The sequence below is a fragment of the Bombina bombina genome, chromosome 1 (assembly GCF_027579735.1).
Source record: "Bombina bombina isolate aBomBom1 chromosome 1, aBomBom1.pri, whole genome shotgun sequence".
In the NCBI taxonomy this organism is placed as follows: Eukaryota; Metazoa; Chordata; class Amphibia; order Anura; family Bombinatoridae; genus Bombina; species Bombina bombina.
The window spans coordinates 413,120,311-413,137,349 of record NC_069499.1 but is presented as its reverse complement, the minus strand read 5'-3'; the positions used below and the strand labels follow the sequence as shown (position 1 = coordinate 413,137,349).

Sequence of the window (17,039 nt, the reverse complement as noted above, 5' to 3'; positions counted from 1 at the left end):
AAATGTATTTATGTTGCAACAGCAGGGGGAACAATTTGATCATTGTTAAACAATCCATTAGAAAATCCATTTTCCTTCAGATTGTTGTAGAATTGTTGTAGAATGTCTATAAGTTTCAAATTTGGTCTCTGGCTGTTTGGTCTCCCATCTAATATATAATGTATATATATATATATATATATATATATATATATATATATATATATATATATATATATGTGTGTAATATATCTAAAACTGAGCTTTTTCTGATTCCTCTGCCATTATATTTCCATCATTGTTAATAACTCTACCAACTATAACACCTTCAACACATGTCTGCTGCTTTAGAGTATTACTTTACATTAAATCTCCCACCAATTATTGATTTCAGAAGGAAAAAAGCAATAAAACAAAAACTTTTTTTTTTTAAATGCACATTTAAAGTGATTGTAAACTAGAGCATTGTCGTCAAAGTCATAGGAAAGAATTTCAAAAATGACTTTTATTCATGAAATGTGTAGAATATACTTATCTTCTGATACTCATCTGCAATCCACTAATCATTGGTTCCCCCACATGCCCCGGGGGGAAAACAATAATTAGTGGAATGCAAATGAGTCATCTGTCAATCAATTAACAAATATGGCGGGTGGAGGAACGGCGCTTACCGTTCTGGCATTACAAGCTGAAAATATCAGAAGATAGGTATATCCTACACATATGATGAATGAAAGTCTCATTCATTTTTTAAATTCTTTCCTATGACTTGAGTGACTATGCTCAAGTTTACAATCACTTTAAGTGTATTTTATAATTTAGGAAAATAGTGGTTCTTACTCAGTTGTACAGCATGAAAATGTTGTTAAGACTGCTGAACTAGAAAACTAATAAAACTTTAAAACTGGTGCAAAAAGTGCCTTCTGATTGACTTAACTATTGCTGACAAGACCTTTCAATGCAAATTATTTAAGTTAACATGGTTAGAAATCAAGTGAAACCATTAGAAAAATAAGTTTTCTTTCTAATGATACAGTGAGTCCACGGATCATCAGTAATTACTGTTGGGAATATCACTCCTGGCCAGCAGGAGGAGGCAAAGAGCACCACAGCAAAGCTGTTAAGTATCACTTCCCTACCCACAATCACCAGTCATTCTCTTTGCCTGCAGTGCAAGGAGGATGTGAAGTTTAGGTGTCTGATAAGAAGTTTTCTTCAATCAAGATTTTATTATTTTAAAGCAGAGCAGGTTTGCTCTGATCTTTTCTGGAGTCTAGCCATAGCCCATGTCAGTCTCTTCAGTGGTGGCTTTTGAGCACTTGGGAACTTGTGAGGAACAATCCTAACTGCGATTTCTCAATATTTTCCTGCCCTATTTAGAAAGCCTGAGTACGCTTCTGCACTTCTGCAAATAGGTGCTGCTTAAAAGGGACATTTATTTTCACCCAGTAGAGAAGGGGTTAATTTTAACAGGCAGTTTGCCAGGGCACTGTGGACTATGTTGGGGACAATTTAATTTTGGTGGCTCAGTATTTTACAGTACGGTTAGGATCTGAGCTGTATGGTTCTGCTTGAATAACATAGTGTACTATTCTCTGAGAATCGTGTTTTACGAGTGTGTTTTAGGATACTCTGCGCCGTTATGCCTGCGGGTCTGCTCTTTACTAAAAGGGGGAGGTTCCCTGCTAGGGAGTGGGTAATCCTGTTGGCGTGCTTTCTGGGGCTCTGTTGGCTGCTGTGTATGACGCAGTTGTCAGCTTCGTTGTTAGTGCTTCCTTTGCGAGTATGGTTCAGATCGTTGGCGATATCAGTTCAGGCTGCAGGACAGGTAGGCACCTCAGTAAAGCTACTGAGGTTTTTGGGTGCCAGGGTTTTTTGGTTTTAAAGAGCTAGTGTGATTTAGACAATGTTTAAACACTATTTAAAGGTGCAGTATTTTTTCTTAAGTAAAAATAAATAAAGTAAAAAAAATTTCTTCTCAATTTTATTAAAATGGACCAAGAAGCCTTACAGACTGTTACATGTCAGCTTTGTTATCATTCTCAGGTGGAAGCCCCAGTTCCTTTGTGTTTCTCTTGTATAGAGAGAACTTTAAGTTATAGAGAAAATATTTTTGATTTTGAGCCACCATTAGCTAAGGCGGATGCTATTCAGGTGTCTCCTGAAGTAGATATGCCGCAGCTTTCTCCTCAGGCGTCCCAATCTGTTCAGTTTCCACAGGCAGTACCCTGCGTTTCCTCTCACAATCCGGTAGGATTTTCTCTGCAGGACATTGCTACCCAGGTATCCTCTGCGATATCTAACGCATTATTTGCTTTTCCCATGTTACAAAAAGGGAATAAAGGAAACTTAAGGAATTAGTAATTAAGGTTTCTGATCTGTTTGTGGCTTCCCAGGGTATTTCTTCTCAGAAGTCTGAGGACGAAGATACTTCGGTAGCGTCTGAGAGTGAGATCTCAGATTTAGATAGTATAATTCCTTCCTCTGATGCTGAAGTGGTATCCTTCAGATTTAAGCTAGAACACCTACATATGCTATTTAAGGAGGTTTTGGCTACCTCGGACGACTCCGACATGATGGTCGTAGTCAATCCTAAGAAGTCCAGTAAGATTAAGAAATGCTTTGATGTTTCCTCTGTGGTGAAGGTTTTCCCTGTTCCAGACCGTGCAACAGAGATTATTGCACGGGAGTGGGAGAGACCTGGTATTCCTTTTTCTCCATCTCCTATTTTCAAGAAGATGTTTCCTATAGCTGATTCCATTAAGGAGTTGTGGCAGACGGTTCCTAAGGTAGAAGGAGCGATTTCCACCTTGGCTAAGAGGACTACTATTCAAATAGAGGATAGTTGTTCTTTCAAGGATCCAATGGGTAAGAAGTTGGAGGCTTTACTAAAGAAAATGTATGTTCACCAGGGTCTCCAATGGCAGCCTGCGGTATGTATTGCCACTGTCACCAGCGCTGCAGCTTGCTGGTTTGATGCGTTGTCTGATTCTATTCGGACAGATACTCCTCTTGAGGAGATTCAGGACAGGATTAAGGCTCTTAAGTTAACCAATTCCTTTATTACAGATGCTTCCTTACAAGTCATCAAGTTGGGAGCAAAAATTTCTGGTTTTGCTGTACTAGCTTGCAGGGCCCTATGGTTGAAGCCCTGGTCTGCGGATGTTTCATCTAAATCCAAACTTTTGGCGATTCCCTACAAAGGTAAGACCTTGTTTGGGCCGGGTTTGGCTGAAATTATTTCGGATATTACAGGAGGAAAACGGCAGTTCCTCACTCAGGATAAGAGAAATAAACAGGGTGTAATTTTTGTTCCTTTCCGAAACTTCAGAGGTAAGCCTCCCCCCTCTTCCAAGCAGGAGCAGTCCAAGCCTTCCTGGAAGTCCAGTCAGTCCTGGAACAAGCCTGCAAATGATTCAAAGTCAGGATGAAGGGCCTGCCCCCGATCCGGGAGCAGATCCTGTAGGGGGCAGACTTTCTTTTTAGCTCAAGCCTGGATTCGGGATGTTCCGGATCCCTGGGCAGTGGACATCATATCCCAGGGATACAAACTAAAGTTGAAGACCTTTCCTCCCAGGGACAGGTTCCTTCTCTCAAGATTATCTGTAGACCAGATAAAAAGAGAGGCATTCTTAAACTGTGTCGAGGACCTGTCCGCCCTGGGAGTAATAGTTCCAGTTCCAATACTGGAACAGGGTTTAGGATTCTACTCCAATCTGTTTGTGGTTCCCAAGAAAGAGGGAACTTTCAAACCAATTTTAGACCTTAAATGTCTAAACAAGTTTCTTAGAGTACCATCTTTCAAGATGGAAACTATATGTTCTAGTCTTCCCTTGGTTCAAGAGGGTCAGTTCTAAAAGATGCGTACCTTCATGTTCCCATACACAAGGACCATCACAGGTTTCTGAGATTCGCTTTTCTAGACAAGCACTTCCAGTTTGTGGCTCTTCAAAGGTTCTGGAGTATCTGTTGGCGGTGACATTCTGGTTTAGGCGCCGTCTTTTCAACAAGCAAACTCTCATACAGAGATCTTGTTGTCTTTTCTTTGCTCCCATGGTTGGAAGGTGAATCTGGGAAAAAGTTCCTTGTTCCGGCTACAAGGGTAGTGTTCTTGAAGACCATAATAGACTCCCTATAAATGAAGATATTTCTGACAGAGGTCAGGAAGAAAAAGATTTTAAACTCTTGCCTTGCCCTTCAGTCCTCTTTTCGGCCGTCAGTGGCTCAATGTATTGAGGTAATTGGTCTGATGGTAGATGCCATGGACATCATTCCATTTGCTCGGTTCCATCTCAGACCTCTGCAGTTGTGCATGCTCAGGCAATGGAACAAGGACTATGCGGATCTGTGTCCATGAATAGATCTGGATCAGGCGACAAGAGAATCTCTTCCGTGGTGGTTGTCTAAGGATCACCTCTCCCAAGGAACTTGCTTCTGAAGACCTTCCTGGGTGATTGTGACCACAGATGCCAGCCTGCTGGGTTGGGGAGCAGTCTGGTGCTTGTTTGAAAGCTCAGGGTCTATGGACTCGGGAAGAGTCAGATCTCCCCATTAACATCCTAGAGCTGAGAGCGATCTTCAGTGCTCTACTGGCCTGGCCTCAGTTAGCTTCAGCCTGGTTTATCAGGTTGCAGTCGGACAACATAACATCGGTGGCTTACATCAACCACCAGGGAGGAACTCGGAGTTCCTTGGCCATGAAAGAGGTGGCCAGAATTATTCAGTAGGCGGAGACCTACAGCTGCTGTCTTTCTGCTATCCACATTCCAGGAGTGGACAATTGGGAAGCTGATTTTCTGAGCCGACAGACTTTTCATCCCGGGTAGTGGGAACTCCATCCGGATAGGAATATTAATCAGGAAATCATTGTTCCTTCTTTGTGTCCTAATCCTTCTTCTCATAAGAAGCGTTTACTGCATAACCTAGATGTGGTGCATACGTTGAAATTCTATTTGCAGGCGACTAAGGATTATCGTCAGTCTTCTGCTTTGTTTGTCGTTTTCGCTGGGAAATGCAAGGGTCAGAAAGCTACGGCTACTACTCTTTCTCTGTGGCTGAGGAGTATAATTTGTTTTGCCTTTGAAACTGCTGGACAGCAGCCTCCTGAGAGAATCACGGATCATTCCACGAGGGCTGTTGAAGCTTCTGTAGAACAGATTTGCAAGGTTGCAAATTGGTCCTCTACATACTTTTTCAAAATTCTATAAATTTGATACTTTTGCCTCGGCTGAGGTTTCTTATGGGAGAAAGGTTCTTCAAACAGTGGTGCCTTCTGTTTAGGTGCACTGTCTTGTTCCTCCCTTATCATCTGTGTCCTCTAGCTTGGGTATTGGTTCCCAACAGTAATTACTGATGATCCGTGGACTCACCGTGTCATTAGAAAGAAAACAAAATGTATGCTTACCTGATAAATTTATGTTTTTCTTGACACAGTGAGTCCACGGCCCACCCTGTTTTTTTCAGACAGTTTTTTGTTATGTAAACCTCAGGCACCTCTGCACCTTGTGTTGCTTCCTTTCACTCCTTTCCTTTGGTCGAATGACTGGGGATTGTGGGTAGGGAAGTGATGCTTAACAGCTTTGCTGTGGTGCTCTTTGCCTCCACCTGCTGGCCAGGAGTGATATTCCCAACAGTAATTACTGATGATCCGTGGACTCACCATGTCAAGAAATTAATACATTTATCAGGTAAGCATCAATTTTGTTTTTGATTATTTGAATTTGAAAACCGTTTTATCACCTGAGCAAAAAGCTTTTCTAATAGGTAGCAATATGCCTCAAAGTTCCATAAAATAAATGTTAAACATTATATACATTGTGCCATTTATCAAAGTTAAAAATAAAAGAATGTGGAGATAACGCCTTTTATTTTAACGCACACACATACACACGCGCACGCTTCCTTGCAGGCAGTATTAGCAATAAGAGGATACAGTATATTCTGAAACATTAATTTTTCTTATTGAAATATGAAATACAGGTAGAAATTGTAAAGGAGCAGCAAAATGCACTGATTGAAAAACTTGCTGAAGAACAGTTGTCATTAGAAGAAGATCTTAAAAAGTCTGAAGCTCAGGTAAGATTAATTCTTTTTTGAAATATTTTCATAAGCATGAGGCAAAGGAAATTATATTTTTTATTTCACTTGCAAACAAATGTTTTCTTTCAGACATTAATAGAATCATGTGAAGAAGCCTCATATCTGTTTATGGAAGTCCCATCAGTTCTACAGGAATTAGAATGTCCTTATCTAGAATTAAAATCTTCCTTAATTTTGGATTTTCAGCAACTTGCTGAAGATTATTTCTCTCATTTACAAGAGCTTGACAGCCAATCAAAAGAGATAGACAGGTAAGTCTTTTGTTTCGATCCGTGTGTAGTGTGCATGTGTTAGTGTGAGGTTCTTCTTTATGTCGGTTCTTATAAACACATTTTCTTGTCTAAGCTGTGCAGTTAAAACAACAATGAATTAGAAACATTTATTTACTTGTTTAATAGAAAAACAGGTTACTGTCCTTTAGGTGGTCTCATGCTGACTTGCAATGAAGGTAGTCACAGTGTTTAAGAGGTTCTACGTGTCGGGGTTGTTTGGAGATCACTTGGTCATCTCTGCTTAAGGGGCAGTACCCCTTTCTTTGGCTTTTTTGTTTGGGGAAGGCCCTTAGAATCTTCCCTTCAGTTTTATGACCACATACAAGTGATCATTAAGGTTTTGGAAGCCCCATAGTTTTTTAATTGGGCAGATATAGTAGAAGTTACAGTAAGAGGATCCTTTTTGGTTGTCCTAGTTAGAGGGTCTTGAGTTGATACAATATGTTACACTGCAAGGGTGGTAGGTTAGGGCAGCATGCTAAAGAGCAGCAATTTGGGGATTTTGTATCAACACCACAGCCCTCTCAGTTATCATTGAGACAATATAATACACTACTTCTACAAGATTATTGCAAAACCTTAAAATTGACTTTTTGGATTTATGCACTATCTGTATGAAACCAAGGTAGGGCCAAACTATTAACCATCTATACAAGGGGGTCTATTGAGATCTCTGAGTATGAAGTGAAAAAATCTGCATACAAAAGAAATTAATGTAACATAACTAAAGGATTCTAGCAGATGGCATAATATTTGATTCTTTAAAACGGTTTTATAGCAAAATAATTGCAATGTCTGATACTCATTACTTTTCTGAAACAATATAAATTTAGTTACTATAGTAATTGCAAACGGATTAGCAAAGACTGTATTTGCGTAATCCACAAGCTTTCTGAATGTAAAACCATGTTTCCATTTCAGTTTTGAAGAATTAGGGCATTAAAACTAAAACCAGCGCATTCTATAAAATGTTAATTTAACATCTGAAATTCAATTACCAATGTTCTGTGCTGAAATTGCTAACAAAGAATGATTTTTATTATCTAGTTTTAATTATTATTGTATGAATGACAGAACCGAAAATGTTTCAATTGTCAATCATGCTGAAAATAATACTACAAAAGGCAAATTAAGACCACAAATCTCAATGTTGTTGAATTATAAAAAGTTTATAAGTAGCCTTGAATCCCTAATTGTATTAATGTTTACTTATTGTGAGATGGATTTGTGTTTTACTGTTTTTTTTTTTTTTATAATTGCAAAAATATGCATAATCACCTTGAATTAGACTGTAATACCCAAAGCTCCCCTTCCAATGCAGTAGATACTGTTGTGTGATATTATTTTTTTTTGTCTTCACTTTCTATGGTAGCACATTCCATTAGATGTATAGCCATTATTGGCCCCCATTATAATTCAAGATTCTCTTGTGAAAATATTATGCAGCATTTTGGGTGATCTTGGGTGATTACTTTCAGAAAGCCATTCCTATGCATTAGAAGAGCCATTGTCTGAATTTGATAAAAGTAATTTTTTTTATGTATACATAGTTTTGGGAAAAGTTATGAAGATTACAGGCAGTAAAGTTCTCAAGTAGAGAGCCTGTCCGCCTGCAATCGCCACTTGTGATGCAGCATTGCATGGCAAAATATATTATAGCACAAGAGCTCTGTTGTGCAATCCTGTTCCCTACTCTTGCGCAGTTGGTGACCTTTATATTATCATTTGTAATAGCTGATGTTATCTGTTGAAACCACTGCCTATACTAAAAATATAATACTGCTGTTATTCTCTATAGAAAAATTACAATCATCTTTCTAGTTGGAGTGGGATAAAAATGTACTAAAATTTTAATTTAAATTGTTCTAAGTCTTGACATTCTTGTAAATAGGAATATATAACTTAAAGGGACAGTTTACTCAAAACAATTCTCCCCTTAAATTTGTTCCCAATGATCCAATTTACCTGCTGTAATGAATATATCATAATGGTTTGTTCCAGTTGATGCTGTTTATATTTGTTGCAGTTCATATATTCTAACACTAGGGACAAGCATGAGGTATAACAGTGAAATGGGTGTGTTATCTTCAGTTAATAAAAAGTTCTTGAAGTTGAACAATGGTGCCTTCTGTGCATTCTATAACAGGAGATCTTTACATGGTGTCAGAAGTAAACAGATTTATTTAAGTTTGATTGTCATGGCTGCAAGCAGACAGCAAGTGCCTCCTATGGACTTTGATAAAGGCAATGTATGTGAGCACTGGACAAGATGGAGAGAGCTCATGGAATTATTATTTGCTGGCCCTGATGCTGACAAGTGGACACAGGAGCAGAAGGCTGCACAGTTTCTCATTTGCATTGGAGAGAAAGGCAGAGATATTTGCAGATCATGGAGTGCAAGTAGAGCTATATCTGCTGAAGGTAAAAAGGATCCCAATGTGTTATTTGAGAAATTTGAGGCATACTGTAATCCTAAGAAAAACATAACTGTACAGAGAAAAGTGTTTTATGAAAGACATCAGGGTAAAACAGAATCTATAGATGAGTGGGTCACACAGCTACATCTCATAGTTAAAGACTGTGCCTTTCAGGACTGTGATGATATGATAAAAGATAGAATTGTGATGGGATCAAATTCTAGAGAAGTACAGGAAAAATTACTGCTAGAAGAGGATCTAACCATAAACTCTGCAGTAAAAATAGCCAGAGCATATGAAACATCTAGGACTCACATGGAGTTAATTCATAGTGACACAGAAGTCTTACACATGGTGCAAAGGAAAAGTGAAAGTAATCTGATTCATAGCAGAAAAGCAAATAACCTGCAGGATTGTGCAGAGCAAACTCTTTACAGAAGATGTACTAAATGTGGTGCAAAACACACTAAGAATACACAGTGTCCAGCACAGGGAAAAATATGCTACAAATGCCAGAAAAACAACCATTTTGCCAAGGTGTGCAGAAACAACACTATAAAGTATAAGAAGTCAGTGACTCAAGTGGAGCAAGATGAAAATGAAAGTGAGAGTGACATTGATCAAAGTACAATATTTCTAGCTATGGTAGATAAAACAAATGTCATGATCCGGTGTACATGCGCTCAGGACACAGACCCTCGGGGCAGTGGTAGGGATTTGAAGACACCGACCCCTGACCCGGGGAAGAGTATCCTGGACGTGGATAGATGATATTCTGTGATTCATAGTTGCTAGAAGTTATTTTAGAATAAATGGAAAGTGCAACATTTGTATACAATATATTCTGAGTTCACTGTGACTTATAGTTAGTTAATAGAAGTAACTGCAGGATTCAATGAGAGAAAAATATAGCAATGTGGAATTTTCAGGCTTCAGAGTAATCTGGTAAAAGATTGACACTTAGATGCAAACTAAGGTTTGTTGCAGGTTCACAGTACATAATATTATATAAAGCTGTATGTCAGAGTTAAAGCACAGCTGCACAGGTACTTAGACAAGCTGCAAGTTTAGGCATTAATTACTGTTTGTGCCTTTAGATGCAAACTTGGTTTGTTGCAGGTTCACAGTAAATATTATTATAAAGAGCTGTATGTCAGTAATTAGCAGAGCAGCACAGGTGAAAGTTAAGTTTAAGGCATCAATTACTGTTTGAACATATTTTGGAGAATCACATGAAAGCTTTTAATTGAACACATAGATGCAGAGTTCAGAATATGTTAACATATTTGCAGCAAGATATTTCAGCAATGACAACTTGTAGCAGAGAAATAGTTATAAAGTTCTGAGTAAGATGCTGTTGTAATTAGAGAGTGATGATAACCAAAAGTATGCTTGATTTATAATAAAGTTCTGAGTTTTTTAAGTAGCAGTGTCCAGGAAACAGAAAATGGAATTATTTGGATACTTGCGATTTGATGATTTTAGGCATTGGAATAGAAAATGCTGTAGGTTGAAATAGTTGGTAAATTCATACAGGAAACAGTCACAGACCTCTGTTGTTCAGGATCACAACTTCAATGTTAATGCCCAGCACATTAGACCTGAGAAGGCTTAAAAAGAGGCTGAGGTAATCAGGTGCATGAATGATTAATCAGGCAGGCATGCAAGCTGAATGTGAATACTGCCCAAATGCAGCAGTCAGAGAAGGATTTCTTAAAGGGATAGTGACATTAGGCTGAGATATGTTACAGATTCCCCTCCTTAAAGGCGACCTCCGGGCGCCCAATACAATCCAAAAGGAGAGAGAACAAAATTGATATGGAGAACCGGTAGTAGGTGTATGGAGGTAGTGAGTCCAATCGGAAATTAAGAAAGGAGGATTGGAGATCTCTTGAAAAAGTTGAATGACGAAGTAAAGGCCATGTAATTCAGGTATCAAAAGATCTTGACAATGATGAGAGCAAAACTTGAAGTCAACTTTTTTGTAGTCATTGTGAGAATGCATGAACGTAACATACAATGAGCTTCCTACCACAGAATCATCCTGAGGGTAGACAGGCGGATGTTCTTCATGATAGATGACCATGTACATAGCCAATGAAAAGGCAGCCAGTCCTAGAGATATGAATAGGCTTTCCTCAGCTTCAGAAATAGAGATGCAGCATTCTGGATTGATAACCAGATTAACCACCTTTGGGTCAGAGATTTGAGTATCCTCAGAATTAACCTCTTGGCTGAGGATTAGATATACTCCAAAAGAAAAAGCTATAGCCACTTCTAACGCAATAGCAGGGCTTTCTTCAAAATAGGAGATAGGAGTGTAGAGTGCAAGATTTGTACAGTTCTTGCCATCTTCTAATTCAAAATGAAATGTCTCCTTACTGGATTCAGAATCAAAAGTGTTCTCACTAAGAACAGGTATATAAATGTCCACACCAGGGCAAGGTTCAGGAATACCCACATCTGGGCAAGGTTCAGTCATATCCTCAGTAGGATCAGGTGAAGGAATGCCCATGCCAGGGCAAGGTTCAGAAGTACCCACATCTGGGCAAGGTTCAGGAATATCCTCAGTAGGATCGGGTGAAGGAATGCCCATGCCAGGGCAAGGTTCAACTATAGAGAAAGAAAAAGAACCCACTTTAGAGCCAGGAACCATACTCTCTTCTGAGCAGAGGGCAAGGCTTTCTTCAGGGTTCGTAAACAAAGAATTAACAAGACCCACTTTAGAGCCAAGAACCATACTCGCTTCTGAGTAGAGGGCATGGCTATCTTCAGGATCAAGTATTATTACACCCATTTCTGGGTTAAACAAAGGAATACCCATACCAGGGTCAAAAACAGGAGAGTCCACCTTGATGTCAGGTTTAGTAGTATAATCATGGAAAACAGGAACAGGAATGGGCACAGGGGAATCTTCTTGAAGAACTTTTGTACAAGTTTCAGGTTCAAGAATGTCCACTTGCGAACTTGGTTCAAAGTTGTCCTCACAGGATTGAGTATCAGGAATTCCTGTACAGGAAACTGATGTAGTAGAAAATGTAGGTTGATGCAAAGTATCTCCCAAGGGAAACAATTTCTTAGATGCAGTAACAGAAGAATTTTGAGAAGGTGAAGTGTACTGAAATATGCCACACTCAGGTAGATGCGGAGGAATTGTGACACAAGATTCTGACTGAGAAGTTATCTGGAGTTCAGCAGGCATGCTTATTTGAGTTTGAATATCAGAGCTAAATTCTCCAGGGATTATCTCTGGTAAACTGAAAGGTTGTATATCTGGAACAGAATTATCTTTTGCTTCTAGCACAGGGTTTACAGGTATTGAGGCAGCATGAGAGGGATGCAAGAAATCAATAGTTGGAAACAGTTTTTGTAGTTGTTGTAGAGTCTGAGAAGAGATACCATTAGATGCTTTAAGAACAGACTGATAGTGACTATAGAGATAATCCAGCTTGGTGTTGACAGTGTCAGGAGGCAAGAGAGAGTCTGGTACAACAGAAACTAAAACAGGGGAATCAGGCTGAGTTTCCTCTTTGCACTTCTGATTTTCTGTGGGCAGAAGGATTTTCTTCTTCTTCTTCTTCTTCTTCTTCTTAGAGAGCTTAGATTTCTTCCCAGTATGAGGCTTCTTAGGTTGCTGAAATTGTGGCTTGTAGTAAGGTTGAGAACAGAAATCCTCTTCATCACTGGATGCATAATTCTAATGTGATAAATCAGCATAGTAGTTGAGGGGACCTTTACTCCTAACAGCAGTCTGTAAACCAGATGTCTTTTCTTCCAGCTCTGAATCCGTCCAATCTAACGAATCCATGGTAATATCAGAAATAGGAAGATCAGTATTTCCATGAGAGGTTTCATGATGGGAGCTGTCTGTATCATCCATGTTGTAAATATAACAACCAAGGATGTCATTATAGCAAATAGGTTGAGGTTTTGTCTGAGTTTGTGACGAATTAAAGTTGCGCTCATACCAGTCTAATGCCAATTCAGCTGGATCTGTGAAGTCATCCTCCTTGTTGACATATACAGACTCAGAATCAGTATCATCAGGATAGGAATCACAAACAGGAGGAGTAGATGGTATTCTGGAACAGTAGTCCTGTCTCTTTAAATCTTTAAAGGTCTGAATTTTTTCTGCTGAATCTATGAATGCATCCTCTTCAGTTACATAGTCAGACTCAGAATCAGTTTCACCAAAATGGAAACCACGAACATGAGGAACAGATGAAATTCTAGAAAAGTGGTTCTGTCTCTTTAAATCTTTAAAGATCTGATTTTTTTTCTGCTGAATCGATGGATACATTCTCTTCATTTTCATAGTCAGATTCAGAATCAGTTTCACCAAAATGGTAATCACGAACATGAGGAACAGATGACATTTTAGAAAAGTGGTTCTGTCTCTTTAAATCTTTGAAAGCCTGAATTTTTTCTGCTGAAGCTATGGTTAAATCCTCTTCATTTTCATAGTCAGATTCAGGATCAGTTTCACCAAAATGGTAACCACGAACATGAGTAGAGGATTGTCTAGAATGGGAGTACTGTGTCTTTAAATTTTTTAAAGTTTGAAAATCTTCTGTTTTTCCTTTAGGGATTGCTTGGGTCTGAGTTATGTTGTAATTTTTTATTTTCCTTTGAGGGTCGGTGCATCCACTACCACTGCGGATCCCTTTTTTAGGCATTAACATTCTGTCATGATCCGGTGTACATGCGCTCAGGACACAGACCCTCGGGCAGTGGTAGGGATTTGAAGACACCGACCCCTGACCCGGGGAAGAGTATCCTGGACGTGGATAGATGATATTCTGTGATTCATAGTTGCTAGAAGTTATTTTAGAATAAATGTAAAGTGCAACATTTGTATACAATATATTCTGAGTTCACTGTGACTTATAGTTAGTTAATAGAAGTAACTGCAGGATTCAATGAGAGAAAAATATAGCAATGTGGAATGTTCAGGCTTCAGAGTAATCTAGTAAAAGATTGACACTTAGATGCAAACTAAGGTTTGTTGCAGGTTCACAGTACATAATATTATATAAAGCTGTATGTCAGAGTTAAAGCACAGCTGCACAGGTACTTAGACAAGCTGCAAGTTTAGGCATTAATTACTGTTTGTGCATTTAGATGCAAACTTGGTTTGTTGCAGGTTCACAGTATATAATATTATAAAGAGCTGTATGTCAGTAATTAGCAGAGCAGCACAGGTGAAAGTTAAGTTTAAGGCATCAATTACTGTTTGAACATATTTTGGAGAATCACATGAAAGCTTTTAATTGAACACATAGATGCAGAGTTCAGAATATGTTAACATATTTGCAGCAGGATATTTCAGCAATGACAACTTGTAGCAGAGAAATAGTTATAAAGTTCTGAGTAAGATGCTGTTGTAATTAGAGAGTGATGATAACCAAAAGTATGCTTGATTTATAATAAAGTTCTGAGTTTTTTTAAGTAGCAGTGTCCAGGAAACAGAAAATGGAATTATTTGGATACTTGCGATTTGATGATTTTAGGCATTGGAATAGAAAATGCTGTAGGTTGAAATAGTTGGTAAATTCATACAGGAAACAGTCACAGACCTCTGTTGTTCAGGATCACAACTTCAATGTTAATGCCCAGCACATTAGACCTGAGAAGGCTTAAAAAGAGGCTGAGGTAATCAGGTGCATGAATGATTAATCAGGCAGGCAAGCAAGCTGAATGTGAATACTGCCCAAATGCAGCAGTCAGAGAAGGATTTCTTAAAGGGATAGTGACATTAGGCTGAGATATGTTACAACAAATGTAGAACAAGATGAAGTATATGTTGAAATTCTTGTGAGCACACAAAACATACCAATTAAATTCAAGATATATACAGGTGCACAAGTAAATTGCATTCCTGCTAGCACATATTATGACAAACTGGCAAACATGTGAGCTTGAAAAGTCTGTTCTGTCAAAACTTGTTGGTTATGGAGGACACCAGCTACATGTACTGGGAAAGTGCTCACATCAATGCATGTTACAAAACAAAAAACTTAATTTGGAATTTTATGTTATAGACACCCCAGTAAAGCCTGTTTTAGGGCTAAGTGCCTGAAAACAGCTAAATCTTATAAAAATAGTCATGACTGTTGATCAGTATAACAAAGGTTTATCTACGCAACAAGTTGAGGAACTTTGTTCAGATGTGTTTCAAGGGCTAGGTTGTTTGCCTGGTGAATGCAGCATTAAACTAAAACCAGATGCACATCCAGTAATTCATTCACCTAGAAGGATTCCAATTGCCATAAAAGACAAACTCAAAGAGGAACTGGATCGCATGGTAAATTTAGGAGTGCTGAAAAAAATAGATGAGCCCACTGAGTTGGTGAGTTCAATGGTTGCAGTAGAAAAGAAAAACTCAGATGCTTTAAGAATATGCATTGATCCAAGAGATTTAAACAGAGAAATCATGTGAGAACACTACAGTTTACCAACTCTAGATGACATCACACACAAGTTAGCACATGCAAAATTCTTCAGTGTATTAGATGCTCAGTCAGGATATTGGCAGCTCAAATTAGATGAACAGAGAAGCAGACTCACCACTTTTAATTCACCATTTGGAAGATGGCGCTTTACTAGAGTTCCCTTTGGTATTGCCTCAGCACAAGAATATTTCATAAAAAAGCACATGAAACCATTGAAGGCCTTCATGGTGTAGATGTAATCATAGATGATCTTCTGGTATATGGATCTACACGGAAAGAACATGATCAAAATCTGTGTGCACTATTGGAACGGTGTCGAGAGAGAAACATGAAGTTAAACCCAGGTAAAATGCAAATCGGTGTTACCCAAGTTAAATATTTTGGTCATATTCGGTCACAAGATGGGTTAAAAGCAGACCCAGAAAAAATAGCAGCAATACAACATCTGTATCCTCCTACCTCTAAGAAGGAATTAGAAATCATTCTGGGTATGTTTAATTATCTGTCAAGGTTTGTTCCTGGACTAGCAGAAGCTGCAGCTCCACTAAGAAAACTATTCCAAAAGGATGCACTATGGAGCTGGAATGACTCATTTTGACCCCAAGATGAGGTAACAATACAGGTTGATGCCTCTCAGTTCAGTTTAGGAGCAGGAAGGCAGGCCTGTTGTATATGCTTCCAGATCAATGACTCCTACGCACCGCAACTATGCCCAAATAGAAAAAGAAATGTTGGCCATTGTAATTGGTTGTGAAAAGTTTCATCAATACATCTTTGGGCAGAAAGTCACAGTTGAGACTGATCATAAACCATTTATGAGCATCATGAAAAAACCACTTGTGTCCGCTCCACCAAGGCTGCAAAGAATGATCCTAAGAATACAAAAATATGATATGCATGTAGTATATGTACCTGGCAATAGAATTCCAGTAGCTGATATGCTTTCAAGGACATTTAAGCCTGGACAGGACGAAAGAGAGGAAAGCGACTTGGAAGAGCATGTGCACTCTGTACTTTCACAATTACCTGCTACTGATGAGAAACTTAAAGAAATACTGCTAGCAACAGAAAGAGATGCAACTATGGCCAATTTGATTACAACGATTACAACAATAAGGCAAGGATGGCCAAACTCAAAAGCCAAAGTGAATGTTGACTTAAAACCTTACTGGAATGTAAGAAAAGAACTGTCAATAATTGATGGGATTGTTTATAAAGGGGAGAGATTTGTGGTTCCCCCCCGGAGCTCAGGAAAGAAATAATAAGAAAACTGCATATAGGGCATTTTGGAATAGCCTTGTGTAAAAGACGTGCTAGGGATCTCTTATATTGGCCTGGAATGAATTCACAGATTGAATACATGGTCAATAATTGTGCAGCATGTCAAAATCAAAGAGCAAACCAAAAGGAGCCAATGGTAACAAGAGTACAGCCAGAGAGAGCTTGGCAAAAAATTGCATCAGACCTATTTACATGGAACCATAACAACTATTTTATAATGGTAGACTACTACAGTAATTACTTTGAAATAGTTCAACTAAGAGACACTAAGTCTAGTGCAGTGATAAATGTCATTAAATCTGTCTTGTCAAGACATGGCATATGTGATGAGTTAATATCAGATAACGGTCCTCAATACTCCTCAATGGAATTCACAAACTTTGCAAAAGAATGGGGTTTCAAACACACATTGTCCAACTCACATTACCCACAGTCAAATGGCTTAGCTGAAAAATATGTACAAATTGCAAAGAACATTTTGGAAAAAGCAGCCCAAACTAATCAAGATCCATACCTGTGTATTATAAACTACCGTAACA

The 17,039-nt window shown here is 38.6% G+C and overlaps 1 protein-coding gene across 1 annotated transcript in view; it reads left to right on the top strand.

Moving 5' to 3' along the window:
* Nucleotides 1–17,039, top strand: part of CCDC148 (coiled-coil domain containing 148) — a 633,004-nt gene that overhangs the window by 307,440 nt on the left and 308,525 nt on the right. Inside the window, exons 7-8 of the mRNA XM_053698320.1 lie at nt 5,959–6,054; nt 6,148–6,329. Coding sequence (XP_053554295.1) covers nt 5,959–6,054; nt 6,148–6,329 — 278 coding nt within the window. The remainder of the gene's footprint in view (nt 1–5,958; nt 6,055–6,147; nt 6,330–17,039) is intronic.